Source organism: Zeus faber, assembly GCF_960531495.2.
Source record: "Zeus faber genome assembly, chromosome: 12".
NCBI lineage: Eukaryota > Metazoa > Chordata > Actinopteri > Zeiformes > Zeidae > Zeus > Zeus faber.
The window spans coordinates 21,849,667-21,868,052 of NC_137196.1; the positions used below are offsets into that span (position 1 = coordinate 21,849,667).

At 48.7% G+C, this 18,386-nt stretch overlaps 1 protein-coding gene across 1 annotated transcript in view; it reads right to left on the bottom strand.

Moving 5' to 3' along the window:
- ephb3a (eph receptor B3a) overlaps nt 1–13,207 on the bottom strand; it is a 34,844-nt gene extending 21,637 nt beyond the window's left edge. Inside the window, exons 1-4 of the mRNA XM_080011133.1 lie at nt 13,142–13,207; nt 6,145–6,209; nt 2,858–3,530; nt 358–513 (exon numbers count right to left, since the gene is read on the bottom strand). Of these exons, the coding sequence (XP_079867259.1) occupies nt 358–513; nt 2,858–3,530; nt 6,145–6,209; nt 13,142–13,205 (958 nt within the window). The 5' untranslated portion in view covers nt 13,206–13,207. The remainder of the gene's footprint in view (nt 1–357; nt 514–2,857; nt 3,531–6,144; nt 6,210–13,141) is intronic.
- Between the last annotated feature and the right edge of the window lie 5,179 nt (nt 13,208–18,386).

Sequence of the window (18,386 nt, forward strand, 5' to 3'; positions counted from 1 at the left end):
GGAAGGATGTCCATACCTCGGGTACGTTCGCGAAAAGTCCTCACCTGACGGTGAATTATATCTGAAATGGTGTTTATGGACAATGCTGCTTTCAAAGATATTACGCTCTAATTCCAACGCATTACAGTGCAGGAGATAGAAATCAGTTCAGCGATAGGGCGGTTTCAAATGAATAGTGTGAGTGTGTGCTGGGATATTTACAAACGGTAGACTCCAACAGACTGAAAGCCCCCCCGGGGAAGCATCATTTTATTTTATTTTTTTATCATAATGGTGGTAAATATCACTGGAAGCCATGTGACCGGCGCGGTCACATGGCTCGAAAGGAAACAGATTGTGGAGACTCATGCGACTTACTGGTGCAGGCCGAGTCGGCCGGGTCGCTGTCGGCTCGGTAGAAGCCGCCCTGGCAAGGGCAGATGTTGGCCCCGCGGGCGCTGGCGCGGCTGTTGGCGGGGCAGGGAACGCACGATCCCTCCCCGTATTTGGACTTGAAGGTCCCGGAGCTGCAGGCTGCGACGGGGGAGAAAACGAAGAGGAAGGGGAGAAAATGAGAAAAAAAAAAAACCCCATATCCCCCCCGGGGATATGGAGGAACCGCCGGCCAATATTATGTTAAAAAAACGCGGGAGCGGCAACAAAACCCGGGGCCTTATCTACACATTTGTGCCTGTTCCCCTCGTTGGCATCCTTTCTAGCAGGTGACATTAATCTCCCCCCACCCGAAAAAAAAAAGAGCGTGAACCTGACAGGAAAATTCCCCGTCCCAAGACTCCGGGAGAAGGAAGCGCGGTATGAAGATGGACTGCTGACAGTAGATTGCCGTTGTCAGACTGAAGGGATTGAGGACGCTTCTGAGGGAAGGCGATACACCCTAAACCCATCAATCAGCGTCTCTTTTCGGGCGCCGCCGGGCTTTTTTTTTTTTTGCCACGCGCAACGCCCCGGCGCGCCCCGTTTCTTCGCGAACGCGCGCTCAGGTGCGGATGAAGGGAGCGGGCCCCGGAAAACGAGGGGGAAAAAAAAAAAAAAAACCCGGGTTGGCGATTGGTTCGGAGGCGTGTCGGAGCCGGATTCGAAATGAGCTCGTCGGGGGCAAGGGAAACATCAGAGACAACATCTTATCCATTGTGTCCAGAGCCGACGTCAAGGAGTCAGGCTCGCGCGTTTGGCTGATATCTAGTCTTAGAGATAAAGCTCCATAAGCCCGGACTAAAAGACGGATTGAGATCAAGGGGATTAGCGCTAAAAGGGGACTGGATGCGCCGGGCTCCGGAGGACCAGATTTTACTATTTTGCCACATTCCTGACTCATGGTGTAAAAACAGGGGATCTGGCAAACATCTGTCCCACCAGCGTGATACCTCGTAAACCCAGCCAGAGGAAGATGGAGGGAGGGAGGGAGAGGGGGGGGGGTGAGAGAGGGAGGGTGAGAGAGAGAGAGAGAGAGAGATAGGGAGAGAGAGAGAGAGAGAGAGAGAGAGAGAAAAGGGCAGAGGAAGCTGGAGGGAGGGAGAGCGAGAGCGAGAGAGAGAGAGCGAGAGCGAGAGCGAGAGCGAGAGCGAGAGCGAGAGCGAGAGCGAGAGAGAGAGAGAGAGAGAGAGAGAGAGAGAGTGATTAACTAGTTAGGATAAGTGGTCTTTCAGTTTGAACTTAAGTTCCACCCGAACGCCACTTCTGGGGAAATCATTGTAGCTAATGGCCTTAAATTGTGGCTCTAAAAACCAAGCAGTAAATAGCCGAGGAGGATAGGACGAAAACGCCGGGACCTTGGGACGGCGTGCGCTCCCCGCTCTGATTTACGCCTGACATTTCACACTCGCGTCATCATTTTCCTTTACATTTCCTTCTCTCTCAAGCCGCCTCCCGCTCAGGCGGGCGCTGAATCACCTCGCCGCGCCGCTGGAATCCGTTCGGCTCCCTCAGTGGGCGCGACAGCTTTCCGATTTTTCATCCCGCCCCAAGTGCCTCTTTCGTCTTTGGCGTCCTCATACCCCGGCCCCGCCCCGCCCCGCCCCGCCTCCCCCATCCCCCCTCCCCGCGTCCTCTCTTCCCCACCTTTGCGCGGCGCCCCGGCCCCCGACGGCGCGAGCGCGGCCGGGGTAGGAAACGCAACAAACGTCCGGGTGATTAATGCCGGCGTGGCACCGTCGGCTCACGTGGGTCTGGGGCGGTGTTAATGAGTGCGGCGGCGTGTAGATTAACTAACCCGCGGAGGAAATTACACTTCCTCGCCCGCGACCTCCGGCGAAAGCCCCCGGAGAGCTTTGTATCGGGCGGCGGCGGCGGCGGCGGCAGCAGGCTTTTAACCTTGAGACTCCAAATGGCAACAAATGAGCCCCGTTAGTGCGTGTTGTACACTATTTCTCACGCCCAGGTGTGGGAACGTGCCCCCTTCCTTTCTTTGCACTCGGTTCCCTGCCAGCGCGTCCACCACCCCACCCCCCTTTCTTTGGCCATCCCTGCGGCCCTTCGTTCCCTCCTTCCTCCTCTCTCCCTCCCTCTCTCTCGCTCTCTCTCTCTCTCTACCCTCTCTCTACCTTCCTTCCCCACTGGCCTTGGAATACCTCTCGCTCACATTGTCTGTCTCCCCCCGCGCAAATCTGCTGGCGCTCTATTCTGCGCCTTCACGCCGCTATCTTCCTCTCCCTCCTGTCTTGCTCTCACAATATTTGTATGCCGCTCCTCTCTGCAACACCTCATTAATTCACACTCGCCTCCACCCTCCTTCACCCCCTCCTTCCAGGAGCCGCACAATAAATGCAGCGCGGAGGGCATGGTGCCGGGGTGGCGTGCACCGAGCATATAAAGGAGCTTTAGTTGAATAAAAGTCAAAGCGCCCGTTAAACACACTTACCCTGGCACTGGGTGTCGTCGGCGGACGGTTCGAATCCGGCGACACAGGTGCAGGAGCCCACGGGGACCATCCACTCCCCGTCGCCGTTGCAGTAGAGCTTGAGGGGGACGGACACCTCCATGGCGTTGGTCACGCAGGCCCCCGGCGCGATGACCAGGGACGTGGCCTCGGCCCCCGTGGCCGTCTCGGGGAAGACGGCGAAGTTGGCGATGGTGGTGGAGCACTTCTTGAAGAAAACCCTGACGGAGATGAGGGACATGCAGGCCCCCAGGTCCTGGAAGGCCAGGTAGAACCCGGCCTTGGAGAGGGGCCCGAAGCTGCGCACTTTGGTGTTGATCCTGCCGGCCTCCAGCAGGGAGAAGCTCTCGTCCGGGGCGATGGTGTCCACCTTGACATAGGGGTTCTCCCGGAAGAGGGGGCTGGTGTCGGTGGCCGTGTCGCCCTCGGACTCGTAGTAGAACAGGTTGAAGGTCTCCTTGCACGAGCCGGGGATGTTGGGAATGCTGGCGCAGTCACGGACCGAGAACTTGAGCTCTACGTAGACGCGCAGGACGCCCTTACGGGGGATGAAGTCCGTGCGGAGCCAGTTGTTCTGGTTGGGCTGCCGGACGTTGCACACCTGATAGGTCCTGATGGGGCTCATGGAGTCGTCGTAGCCGCTCACCTCCTCCCACTGCCACCAAACAAGGAAGGCGGGCGGAGGAGGTTAAACGGGAAAATCACACAGAGCACACGGCGGTTGGGGTGAGAAATGCGAGCGTGCGAGAAAAACCGAACGCAATTGAAAAAATTATTGGTATTATGGGAGATAAGCTGCTGCTGTGGCAATGGACAAAAAAAACAAACAAGGAAGCTTTCTTGGTTTCAGAAATAACTCATTTAGAAATGTCACCAAATGCAGTGTCACCCAGTCCAATGCTTAGCGTGAAAGAAATCATTTCAGCGGTGAGATGTTAAGACGTTAATAAATAATAAGCGCGCGCGCGCGCACACACACACACACACACACACACAATTCAACAATAAAATCTCAATTACCGCCTGCTATCATGAGAAAACATTCTCTAATGAAGACATATTTTCCATTTTCTAATTAAGACACGTTTCAAACAGGAATTATTATTATTATTATAATTATTATTGGCTTACAGTGGTGATCAGATGTCTGCACTTCCATTAACAAGCCTCAGACTCTATTCTACATGCTGGTTGTGCTGTCTGTCCATACAGCAAGCTGCTGTAAATATATAAGCTTGCAGTCACTATGATGTGGATTTCTCCACGACTCAAACCGATTAGCCTCTCTGGGAACTTTGCTTTCTTCATAACATATTCTTGGCCACTCCGCTGAGAAATATTAGGGTAGGCGTTTTACATTTAGTTTCGACATTTCCCAAATGAACCAAAAGTTATTCTATAATGGCGCCTGTGTTTTATGTATTAAAAAGGCTATCTAAATGCAATGGCATCACCCTCTGATTGCACCACAGCAACACTCAGAGATGCTTCAAGTTAAGTGGAATAAATAAAATTTCCCGAGCCAAGGGCTCTAGCCCCCGAGTACAGACATTTGCATTGAATATATTTAGTACAGAAGTTTAATTTGAGAGAACCACAAGTCTCTTTCTCGAAAATTTAGCTTTGAGAGACGGGATCTGAGGGCGACACGGCGTCACCACCCTGTCCGTCCATCAGTACGTAGCAAATATGCAGAGCTGCTCACATCAAAGCTTTTCACTTTGTTAAAAACTGTGTGTGAACGCTGAGGTGTAAACAACAGACAGACGGGCAGGCAGATAGATAGATAAATAGATAGATAGATAGATAGATAGATAGATAGATAGATAGATAGATAGATAGATAGATAGATAGATAGATAGATAGATAGATAGATAGATAGATAGATAGATAGATAGATAGATAGATAGATAGATAGATAGATGGATAGATAGAAAGATAGATAGATAGAGATCAGAATTATGTACATCTGAAAAAAAATATGGATAAAACTGGACTTTACGCACCATACAGACACATATATGTGAAAATGGTGTAAAAAAAAACCAAAAGATGGCAAAAGTGGGATTGCACGGTGAGGGGATTATAACCGATGTGAACCATAGTATATTAGAAAAGATAACACCGTCCAATACAATCGGTCCATGAGGAAATAACCTTGTGAGAACCCAATCCTTTAGAAGACAACATATAATATAATATAGTGGAACATAGAAGCAATTTTTTTCCAGCCCAAATTAACCCTTGTTCCGATTACCCCATTTCCATAACGAATTAGGTCTCCATGAATTGCTTATTTCACGAAAGGAGGGAAAATAATGTATGTCACCGCAAGACAATTTATTCGCAAACGATGAGTCCGGGAGTCAGCAAAACACGCTGTAAATCATTGGCAACACGTTGATGCAATATCTGACAAATATGATAATTGCCTGCCCCCGGAATGCATGGGCTTGTCAGGCGACGCCCCGCGTGACGTACGACTCGCCGGATGCCGGGCTACTCGGATGCTCGGAAAGCAGCCCCTCGTAGGGAGAGGGAGAAGATGGGCTGCTCAAGATCGTTTCCATGGCAACGCACCGTTTCCATTGACTGACTTTGCGCTCACGTTGCAAAGACAAATTACCCCGGCCGCTAGTGGGGGAGGTCTGTCAGGCTGTTAGCCCCGGGGTCAACCCCATGTTGTTTTATTTTCTCACCGCTCCTACCCACTGAAAAGCTTAATTCCTGCCGGTAATTTGTTTTTGGGGGCTAAATTATGGGAGACAGACACATGCTTTCAATTACCACGATGTTTGGTGAGCAGGCGTGTGAGGTAGAGACCACCGATAATCTCAGTTTCAGTACGTACTGACTGAGACGTTTCTGGTCCCAAGTATAATCTGGTCGGGTATAATATTCCGTTTATTTGCCTAAATGTCACACAGCATGAGTCCCATTTGTTCTCAGTGCCCGAGAAAACAAACTTACACTACGTAAACAAAGATATTAAACAGCGGGAGGTGTGTTGTTACAGCCGGAGAGAGGGCTCTATTAGTGCCCAAATGGAACAAATGTTGAAAAAGGGGAACACATGTTGGGTTATAGGTGTAGACACACACACGCACACGCACAGACACACGCACACACACGCACCCACACGCACACACACACACGCACACACACACACACACACACACACACACACACACACACACACACACACACACACACACACACACACACACGTGCACACACACGCACACAGACACACACACACACACACCTACCCCGCTCTCTGGAAAGGTGGTCCATGCCAGCTCTGTGGTTGCCCACCGACTGTCCATTAGGGTTTCTGAAAAGAGCAGAGTGGGAGGGATGAGGGAAATGTAGGAGGGCTGACCGACCGAAACGTGCATTAAGAGGTGGGTGGAAGACAAAATACACCATTAAACAGCAGCACAGACCACACAAATGTTTCTTCTGTCTTTTTTTTTTTTTTTTTTTCTCAGACATTTTTTTTTTTTTTTCTATTTCATTTTATAACTCTCTCCCACAACACTCTCCCACGGTGTGCTTTGGTTTTAATGGCGACCAGGACACATCTGCCATCTATACCAATTAAAAGTTTTTCTCAAAGCAGAAACACGGTCCATCTGTGGGATTAATATGCTAATAATTGGACTTTCTTTTATTGAGGGAGAGTCATTAGATTTTTTCCCTTTGACCAAAACCACAACTAACCAAGCCAAACGGCGACAAAACCAGAGCCAGAATTGGAATCTGTTCAAATGGTCAGGTACATTGTAATATAGAGGGAATTATTGGTGCTTACTGGTGTGTTGCTGTAAAGGCAATACCAGAAAAGAAGGAACAAGAAAAGAAAACTCAAAAAAAATAAAAAACGACAAAAACAGACCAATACACAAAGAAAAACAGAAAAAAAAACACAGAATATACATAATGGGACGATTCTAAGCACAGGATATGTCAGGTTTCACATCAGTTTTCATCACCTGGGTGTTTTACGGCTTTGGGGACAAATGGAGGTCAAAGGAAGAGAGAGAGACAGAGGGAAAAAGAAAGAGCGAGAGAGCGGGAGAGAGAGCGAGAGAGAGAGAGAGAGAGAGAGAGAGAGAGAGAGAGAGAGAGAGAGAGAGAGAGAGTAAATACCAGGATCAAGGAGCATTGTTGTCGGGCTGTCAATCAGTTGTCGTTGTTCTGATGCCTCGGTGTGGTTAAAAGCTGAAAAGGCCCCTATCAGGGTCCCCTGCTTTGTTCTCAACATACTGCTCAAGTGTGGCTCCATTCTTCCATTGTTGCAAAGGTGCAATTATTGACACAATAACACTTAGTTGTTTTTTGGGTTTTTTTTATCTGGGAACATTCTGTAAATCAAAGCCTCCAGTGTGCCATTTGTTTGCAAGTCTTTGTTAACTGTATTATAACAGCAATTAAAGGGGACCTTTTATGAAAAACCCACTTCTTCAGTCCTTATGCACATACATAGATTGTTAAAGGGGACCTAACCTATTATGCTCCTTTTCAGCAAGTTAATATACGGTCTTGGAGTTCCCCAAAACTTAAGTTTTTCTTTTTTTCTGGAAATACCACTCAAGATTATGCATTCTAGACATTCTAACCTGCCTCTATAACCCTCACATTCTCAACGGGCTTTTTCAGTGTGTGTCGCTTTGAAGGGGACATATTATGGAAAATGCACCTTTTTTAGTGCTTGTACTCCTACGGTTGTGTCTGTAATGGGCCTACTAACACACAAACTGTGAAATAAGACAACCAAGTCGGTTTTTCTCTATTTCAGACAACATGTGAAATAAGCCGTTGCTTCCCCTTTCCTATGTCGAGTGGGGCTTCGGTAGAATTACTGTAGAACCGCCCTCCATCTGAATAGCTCCACCGATGGCTGGAGTGCCACCGGATCCGCTCGCAATCGAAACTAAGAGCTAAGCATGGGGAGTGCTGTGTTGGCTGCAGAGACCAGCACAAATCTTTTAATAGAAAGAGGAATTAAAACCCACCGTCCGTGACAAAACTGCAGACAAGGGAAATTAGGTATTTAAAAAATAATTCTGTTGTGTGTTTCTTTCTGTGAGTGTGCGTGCGTGCGTGCGTGCGTGCGTTCACGCGCGTGTGCGTGCATGTCCACAGTAGGTTGGCTGGCACACGATCCACTCCAGGTTTCTCCAAACAAAACCGTAGATGTAATTACTTTATTTTATTTACCGACGTGCCCGTAATTGAATGAAACAAAAAAGCTCCGAACCCCGCCGCATCCCCCGCTGCTCCAGAAACGGCGGTGAAAGCCGGAGCAAACCTTTAAATGAGTCCTTGTAGATCTAATTCGAGTGAAGATTCAGCAGCTAGATTGCTTATTTTTCTCGCCTCAAATTTGTTCAGAGGTGGATTTTAGTGGCCAGATGAGGTGAAATGCGTGAAAGTTTACAGAGAAATACAACGCAGCCCGAGGAAAAGCTCAAACACCCATTGCCTCACAGAACCAGGGGTCTGCCGCTCATTTTCATTTAGAACTGCACACACAGAAAGAGGCCGTTTCGGAACACCACGGTTTTTGAGGCATGTTACAATGGCTAGAATACATAATCTGAGTGGTATTTTCGGCAAAATAAACTTCAAAAACATGTTTTGGGGACCGCCGAGACCATATATTAATTTGTTGAAAAAGGAGCATAATAGATCCTCTTTAAGAATGTCCTTGGGGTAAACACATGTCCCTTTTCTGAGTAAAAAAAAAAACAAAAAAAAAAACTACAGATGGCATTATACTCCAGGCAGGCAGGGCAAGACTGTGAAATCATGGTTAGATACACTGAGAATTTGGCAATTTAAAATGGCTCTGAAGCTATTTTGATGATGATCTTTGGCCTGAACTAAGCTTCAGGGCATTCCAGTCTGTGTATTGTGTATTACTAGTATCACAGATTGTTCTCAGATTTATAAATATTAGTGGATATATTCACACTGCGTTTAAAGGTCACCTCCAGCCAATCCCACTACCTGATTTCTATTTTTTTTTTTTTTTTTTTTTTTTTGACAAATGGGATATGGGGATGGCGATTCGTTATGCCGCGTCATACATATTAACACCGCCTTTCCAACCGACGATAAACGATTCTCCCTGACACTTGGCCACCGGCTAGTGTCAATGAAGGAGAATGATAGCGAACGGCGCATCCGGTCAAATTAAAGATTAAAAGTGGAGATTGACGGAGCGCTGTGGTCGCCGCGTCGCAGGCAGCGACGAGAGGAGAGGAAGAAGCGCTTTTAATTCGCGGAGAGTGGGCGTCTCATCTTTGATAAACATGCCACTTTAAAGAAGCGTTATGACAAGAGCTTGAAATTTTGAATTTTCAACGGTGGAATCGGTTGTACGTCAGAACGTGAGTGTGGAATCAATGTGCTGCCCGATTCACTGCGGCAGCCGGTCCCGTAGAGAAACACTGAATTGATCAGAAATGCAGAAACAAGAAAAAAAAAAGAAACCCTCTGGAGTTAAACCTCAGTGTTTGCATCCAGATGAGAAACATCTGTGTAGGTATGCGGCCAATTCCAAAATGCTTGGCACCGATATCGTCTGGGATTTGGGTTATCAAAATATTGCGTGTGGTTTGATAACGTTAAAGATTGCCTTTAATGCTGCTCTAGCTCTTCTAATCAATGCATTTACCTGCTTGGAATATTTGATAGCACAGGGGGGGCCATATCAAATGACTCTTACTTTAAAGGAACGCAACATCATTTTCTGCTTTTTCTTTTTTGGACACGCAGGAATATAATTAGATTACTGTAAAAGAGAAAAAAAAAAAGTATTAACTAATCAATAATTATGTTCTAAAGACCAAAATCGAATGGTCTCAGTCTATACAGTTCAGCAGCAGCAAAATCCGCTCAAAATCAAATATCGCGATGCCTCAATATGAATAATTTGGCAATATTTTGGGAATGGCTGGTGCCTTCGTGGGATGTTTTCACAAAATAAATATTTGAGAAGAAAAGGTGTTATTAAGTATTATTAATGTGGGCATTGTGACCAAGTAGGTGGAGGCGTTGATTAGAATATCTAGAACAGTCTGTGTTGTTTCGGGAATTTCGGAAAGTTGCATTACTCTACTGTAATGCCCTTAAATGCATGATTGAACTATATCACCGCATCTCGACATGAAAATCCCAGCCGGTGTGACGATATTGTTACTATATCGCCATATCGCCCCAGCCCTAGTAACCCATGCCTCCCTGCAGCCTCAGACCTCTCACACGCCCCTAAAGACTCCTACACAAGCCTGGTCGGATGCACAGACACACGCACAGACAGACAGCCAGACAGACAGACAGACAGACAGACAGACAGACACACACACACACACACACACATACACACTCGGAGCTCATTGAAGTGTGGCTGTTTGTAGGACACGGCCGTGTTTTCTGCAGGAACACACTGAAACCAACGGAAACGCCGCTCTGTTTCCAACCCGGCGCTATAAACTCCCAGTGGTGGGGGAATCATATGATAAATCATAATGACTCTTATTATATTCCGGCAGGAGAGCATTATCATAATCACCGGCCCAACACCAGGCTCATGTGCCATTAGGACCCGCCAAGACGCGCTTGGAGTGGGCTTCAAGCAACGACGGCACATCACTGCCTCCACGCCGGGGTCGCAGAAAGCGCTGAAGATACACTCCCTCCGACGCACATCCCCCTCCACCCCCAGCACCACGTGAACGCAACTGAACCTTCCTCCGAGTTCTCGTGCCACTGTGACTAACCCCACCACGACCCAGTGCAGCGGGGATGGAGTCCGCCGACCCCCGGGGCGAAGTGAGCGCTCCTCCTTTCGGTGCCCAGTGGGGAGCGCGGTCTGAAGAGCGTCCCCACCCACATGGCATTTACTGGGGTTTTGATCGCCGGAGGTGGAATGCCATCGAAACTCTGTATTCTCCATGTGCCTGTGGTAGCGCGCGCGCACGCACGCGCACGCAAACACACACACACACCCACACACACACACACACACACACACACACACACACACTTATGTTTTATTCACTTTGTGAGCGCGGGGTGCATCATGAAAGGGAGCCCTCTCCTCCTATTACTCTGACACGCACATCCAACAAGCCGACGTATGAAATATTAACAGGCAAACATCATCTCCAGTGATTGGAGCGCGATCAAATGTGTGCCTATTAATACGAAGACAAAATGGGTGTTTTGGTTGAGGAATGCAACTTTTTGGGGGGAAGGTGGGGGAGTGGGGGAGGGGGGGGTTGTAGTTCAAGTGTGTCTGTCTGTCGGCTGTTTATAATCACGTCCCGGCGTGATACCCCGCCCCGACGCCTGACGAGCAGATTCGAAACAAGTCGGGGCTGACCCAATTCCACCTCTCCTCCGGGGCTGTTTGCAGCTGCTCTCACGGGTCAGCGAACAATTATTTATGTTTACACGTCGACGTACGGCGGAGCTCCGGTGGCGTGGAGACGGGCGAACCCCCCCCCCCACCTTAGAAATAATCGGAAGGTGTCGGCTTCGACGGGGACGCGCGTCCTCTACGCCCGACGCCCTTTTCGCCGCGCCCTCCGAGGCGGCCGTGCTGTAAAGGGGAGATTAACGACACGTTAACGGCTCACGGTTGACTCCTGCTTGTTGGTGGGAACGCGGTGGCACAAATTGAATATGAACTTAATCACCCGCTGCATTCCGCCCCCCCCCCCCCCCCCCCCCGCCTATCGTTAACCAACACCCGGGCTCACTTAGCGCGGAGCGGCGAGCGGCGTCGGGACCGAGAGTGAAATTCAAGCCATGTGTCAAATGACAAAATGACGTCTATTATGAAGCTGCAGCCGGCGGAGCATCCGGACTCCCCTCCCCTCCCCTTTTTGTTTATTCCCAGGGGACGAACACGGGTTAACCTCCGAGCGTTGAGTAACTGTGGGCTGTTGGGTCGGAAAGTGGCCGATCATCAGGGTATGAGAACCCGCTGGGACGCGGAGGGCGGCCGCCGCGGCATTGATTTAGTTGCTGACACCAGAATTGATGAGGGACGGAGCTGGCCACAGTCCAGGGCGAGCAGATTGGAGGAGGGAGGCGGAAAGGATGGAGGGGGAAGGCAAGGTGGGGGAAAGGCGATGGAGGGAGACGCAGCTCCCGGAGCGCGGGACACTGTGCTGGGGGTTCAGGGTGTGCAGGGCCGGGCTAGGGGGAAGGGGGGGGGGGCTCCCCTCTCCCCACTACCCCCGAGATAAACCAAGCTCGGGGGAATAAGCAGCGACTTGTTTAACCGCTGACCTTTAATTCACACTTGTCATTTCACATGCTCCGCGCCATGCGCGACCGTGCGTCGGCAGCCAATCAGCGGGTATTGATCCCCGTCCCGCCGCTGGGAGGGTCACCGCACGGACCCGGGGCCACATGTTTGAGACCTTCAGGCGGCCGCCGGCGCTGCGTGGAGGTGTTCGCCAATTCACACCATCTCCCGGTGCATCTTGGGAAGATCCACCCAGTCCACCCAGCTTCCCCCCCCAGCTACACCTGGAGTCTTAATGGGCTGGATTTATTAAGGCGGTGGGGCGGGCAGCGGCCCTCACGCACATACACGCACACACACACGCGCACACAGACGCACGCACGAGCGCGCGCGCGCAAACACACACACACACACAGACACCCACCCCCCCACCACACACACACACACACACACACACACACACACACACACACACACAGCTTGTGGGTGTGACAACAAAAGGGACAGTAGCAACAGGGCAAATACTACAGAGCCGCAATGGAAACACAGGGGATGTCAACAGCACGCACGCACGCACGCACACACGCACGCACGTCGCACGGAACGCGTGTTTTACAGTCGCGGGGCACAAAGCGGATTGACGCTCAGTCAGACGAGAAACGGGCAGCTCTCCACACGGAAGGCTGCGCAGTAACAGCAGAATATACTGTATTCTACCTGCGACAGGGCTGTCCCGTCTCATCAAACGAAACAGATAAATAACCCGGTGGAGTGTGGGAATGAGCTGACGCCGACACACACGCACACACACACACACACACGCACGCACGCGGGGATATTCTCTTATTCATTCCGGTACCGTCTGGGACGCGACGCGCACGGCGACGCGTCCGCCCTGTATAGGTGAAGTAAGCATTTCCAATGAAATGATAATGTGAATATATATATATATATATATATAAATAAATGAAAACACAAAGGAAAACGCGACAGCCTACCTTCCACAGCGAACACCAGTGGGACCAGGAGGCTGCACAGCCACAGCGAGTACTCCATTGTCATGAAGCAAGATGCTGCCACATGAATAAAGGTGCAGACCGGACCTTTTCTGCAGGAGACGGACACTCAGACACTGAACACCGCAGAACGGCTCCTTACATCCATGCCCCCAGCCCCTCACCACCTCCCCATTCTGCAAACGTTGTTATTATTATAGCTTATTATTATTATTGTTACTATCATTTAGAGGATCCGGCTATTTCCACGCAGTGTGGGTGCAGTTCCAGTGTGTCTCTTCCCACTGGTCTCGGTCTCCCTCCTCATCGGGGTCCCAGGGAGCGGATCTCCATCCAACAACAAAAAGAGACCCCCCCCCACCACCCCCCCAAAAAAGAAAAAAAAACGTTGAAGCCCCCAAAGAAATCTGGTTAATCCACTTTGGCAACTCCTCCACGTAGCTGTTGCTCCTCCAGGAATGTGCGTCGGAATGGTGGGACAGGGGAGGAGCTGGGGGTGGGAGGTAAGGAGGGAGGGGTTCTCTGGGTCCTCCCCCACCTCCTCCCCCTGGACATTCGGAAGAGCATGAGGTCACCACCCCCCCACCCCCCCCACCCGCCCCTTGCAAGCTCCTGCACGTCTGGGTTACGTTACTTTAATTCGTCGGGACAACATGTGGATATATATGTTTTCTTTATCTAAATGAATTTTCGTTTCCAAATGAGCGGATGAGTGGATGCATGTCAATGAGCTCGGCTCTCAGTGGATAGACAGCGCCCCCCCACGGAGCAGCTGGGGTGTCCGACTGTGGTGCCGGGGGGGGGGGGGCTCTCATTAGTTTAAATAAAGATCAAGGATGGTTATTAAACACATTATTCTAATGGGATCGCAGTCCCTGCAGAATCTTCAAAAGATTTTTGACATGACTTTATTTATTTATTTTTTATTTTTTTATTATTATTATTATTTTCATTTTTATTTGTATTTTATTTTTATTTTTATTTATATATATATATATATATATATATATATATATATATATATATATATATATATATATATATATATATATATATATATATATATATATATGTTTTATTTTACATTGCATTGCATTACGTCATTTACCAGACGCTTTTTTTATTACTGTCAAACCAACTATATATCACGGTCACAGACAGCTAAGCCCAGTATTACAAGAGTTGGATATTTTTTTGTAAAAGTAAGTAAGTAAGAAGATACTTATTATTTTATCAATTTTTTGGTTTATTTATATAATTATTAATAAAGTATCCTGAGTAGCTTGAATGGCACTTAAATCACAATTATTATTATTATTATTATTATTATTGTTGTTATTATTATCAACATCAATTTATGTCGGCAGTTCCGCAGCCCCTTTCCTGAGCTCTATTTTGAATGTGTGTCTCATTCATTTCCCACTCTTTTTTTTTTAAGTAAATCTCCAGCAGAGGAACCAGCCTGAGTGTGTTCCCTGGCAGGACATGGCTCACAGTCTCAAACAAGGCACCCCTTCACACTGTTAATTCATCTGTCTGCTGAACCCCCCGCCCCCCAAACCCCCCCACCCCTGTGCCACAGCAAGGACGCCCTCCTGCACCCCACCCCACCCCACCCTAAACAGTCAGCCACAGCCCTCCTTTAAGACTTTCTGAGCCCCACCACACTCCCACCCACACCCACCCACCCACCCAGCAGCCCTTTGTCACACTGGCTTTGTGCACTAATTAACTACAGTTCAGTTCCCAGCAGGCTGGGGTCAGCCTCGGCTATTGAAGCGGTGATGGACAGCTCTCTTTAACCACCCAAAAGTATGTTAAAAACTCAAGCAAAAATATGATGGTGGGCTTCATGGCAGAATCAATTAAACCGCTGACCCGGTGTTAATAGGTCACAAAAACTCAGCCAGTGAAACAGAAGTGATAGTAGATTTAACTTTTTCTTCTTAGGTCCAGTTCGCCCATTATCAAACGTTCAACGTCCATCTTGTTTTTTTAAGACCCCTGGGTTGTTGATATAAGGGAATTAATTTTTTTTATTATTATTATTGTCACTCATCAAGAGATAAGGATTGTCCATGCGTCCACAATTGTCTTTAAACAGCAATTTCAGCCTGGGTTATATATATCTATTTATATATATATATATATATGTATATATATGTTGTGGCTGATATTCTGTATGTATATATATATATATATATATATATATATATATATATATATATATATATATATACATACAGTATATCAGCCACAACATTAAAACCACCACTTATAACCACTAATATTGTGTAGCTTACCCGAGGGGCCACCAAAACAGCTCTGACCCGTGGAGGCATGGACTCCACAAGACCTCTGAAGGTGACCTGTGGCACCAAGACGTTAGCAGCAGATCCTTTAAGTCCTGGAAGTTGTGAGGTGGGGCCCCCATGGATCGGGCTTGTTGTTCCAGCACATCCCACAGATCCCCATTGAAGGCGCTTTTGGCGGTGGACAGGGGTCAGCATGGACACTCTGACCAGTCTGCAGCTACACAGCCCCATACGCAGCAAGCTGTGATGCATTGTGTGTTCTGGCACCTTTCTATCATAGCAGCATTAACTGTATCATCAGTTTGTGCTACAGTAGCTCTTCTGCAGGATTGGACCAGTCGGGCTAGACTTCACCCCCCACGTGCATCAATGAGCCTTGGACACCCGTGACCCTGTCGCCGGTTCACTGGTTGTCCTTCCTTGGACCACTTTTGGTGGGTACTAACCACTGCATACCGGGAACACCCCACTAGACCTGTCGTTTTGGAGATGCCCTGACCCAGTCGTCTAGCCATCACAATTTGGCCCTTGTCAAACACGTTGATTTGCAGAGTCCGATTCTTATAATTTCTTTCCGTCCTTTGACTTCTCAGATCATTTCGGGGGGGGGGGGGGGGTAACACATCCCCTTGATTTCTACAGGGGCCTGTGCTACCTACATGTAGACACCACGGCATCAGGTCGGTGGACGACCGAGCGCCAACCGTGTCACGGACGTGTGTGATTCACATGTTTTCGATGGGACGGGCGGAGTAAAAAAAAAAAAGAAAACCACAGCCCTGCAGAGCTCTCCCCCTCGCCGATGACAGATGAGGAATCAGTCTTTCACCCTCGGGAGGGAAAATACATATTTTACAGCATGTGGTGGTGGTGGTGGTGGGGGGGGCAGATATAGAAGATGTATGAAAAAGTGAAGCTCTCCCTGGGACAGTGGTGTTAAGATGACGGGGAGGGATGACAGAGCATCTCTCAGCAGACTCAAACTGTCTCCTGGAAACTACTGCTGAATTATGGAGTCAAGCCACTACTCTACTCTACTGTGTGTGTGTGTGTGTGTGTGTGTGTGTGTGTGTGTGTGTGTGTGTGTGTGTTTGTGTGTGTGAGAGAGAGAGAGAAAGAGCCTGTTAATATATGCTTTTATGCACCAAGGACTCTCTCTCTCTCTCTCTCTCTCTCTCTTTCTATAAAGGGCTGCGTTACAGCCCTTTCTCTTCAATTGTTTAACGTCAATGGATCCCGCCTTCAATTTAACCCTAAATTTCACACACTGCTCCTGTGTGCAATTTTCTTTTTTTTGCTTAACCGCGCATGTACTGCAATTACGGCCGGCTTTTTAAAGGTGCGTACCGGGAGAAGAAAAAACAAGCATCCTCACTCTGGCATCTCAATATAGACACAAGGAGGGGAGGAGATCCCGCCCGCCGCCAAAAACCACTTAAAGTAAATAAAAGGAGAAAAAAAACAATTCAAAATACAGCGTGCAAGCGGGAAAAAAAAAAAAAACCTTTTGAGACTTTGCCGAGCCGCCGAAGCCGGATAACCACAGTTTGATCCGCTGGCGAAACCCTGGGAAGCGGGAAGACGGCGACGACACACTGTCAGATAACGAGGGAGAAACAATCAGAAGAGACGCTCCCACCACGGAGCATCCACATAATTACGCATATTTTCCCAATATCTGTCATCGCGCGCCGGGCCCCGCTTCCGCTGCTAACAAGGCGACGGGAGTTCAGGCTCCTCCTGAGCATCCCCCCGGAAAAACAAAACATGTAAAAATGATTGCGGTGTTGGCGTTTTCTTTTTTTTTCCTTCACTCGCTGGCGAGACGATGATAATAATAATAATAATAATAATGATAATGATAATAACAGGTTATTATGTTTGAGAGAGGCAGTGGGATGCTCGCTGGTAGCTCCAGGGCACCAAGTGTCCGCTGGTCTTTTCACTTAAAAAAATAAAAATAAAATCCCATCATTGTTGCCGTCGCCGCGCCTCAGCAACAGTGGTGGGGTTCAATTTCGAACGTGCGGCGGTTGGACGGGGCCGGGTCCGCTGCGTGCGTGGCGTCGACACCGGCGGCGGGGCTGACACCGCTCACGGCGCTGCGAACGTCAGCCGGGCCACGGGGGTTCCGGGGGGGGCCCGGGGGTCAGACAAATGTCGCCGATATTCTGCCTCCGCCGCCGTGAGGTCGGCGGAAGGGGGAGGGCCGAGGGCGGAGGGCGGAGGGTATGATATTATGTCATAAATGTGCAGAGCGATGGCGACGTCAGGCGCCCCGGGTAGTCTAAAATGCAAACAAGTTGAAAAGCTGGCTGGGAGAAATAATCATCCGCTCATCCTGGAAATGAAGCAGTATGGAGCGAAAGATAATTGAAAACAACTTTCCTTTATTTATTTTATTTTATTTTTTTGGAGGGGCCCGTGCAGCTTCTCAGCCAGAGTATTTTTTTATTTTTTTCTCCTTTCGGAATTATTCACAGAAGCCGTTATTGATGATTCGCCACATTCTGCAATTTTCCCACCATTCTCCTCCTCCATTATTCATCCCCCTCTAGTTTTTAATCTCCTGTGAGCTGACTCAGAAATCTGGTTCCATTCGGAGACAGTTCCCCCTCCATGCTTGTGTCTATAGCATTGATTAAATGGGCCCCCAGTGGCTTGGGGATTACATTGGGGTCTATGTGAAATGGCATTTCTGTAATTTTTTTTTTTTTTCTTTACCTCCCATTACTGAGAATTGAGATAAACTTGGCCTACGTCGCCCGGTTGATTTCTGAGTTTATTGGCCGGGTTCACCTGGGGTGCATTTGCCGCAATTGAGCAATCACCGCGTTTGGCTCGTCTACTAACTGTCTATGCTCGCATCCTTTACCTGTGCAGTGTGTGTGTGTGTGTGTGTGTGTGTGTGT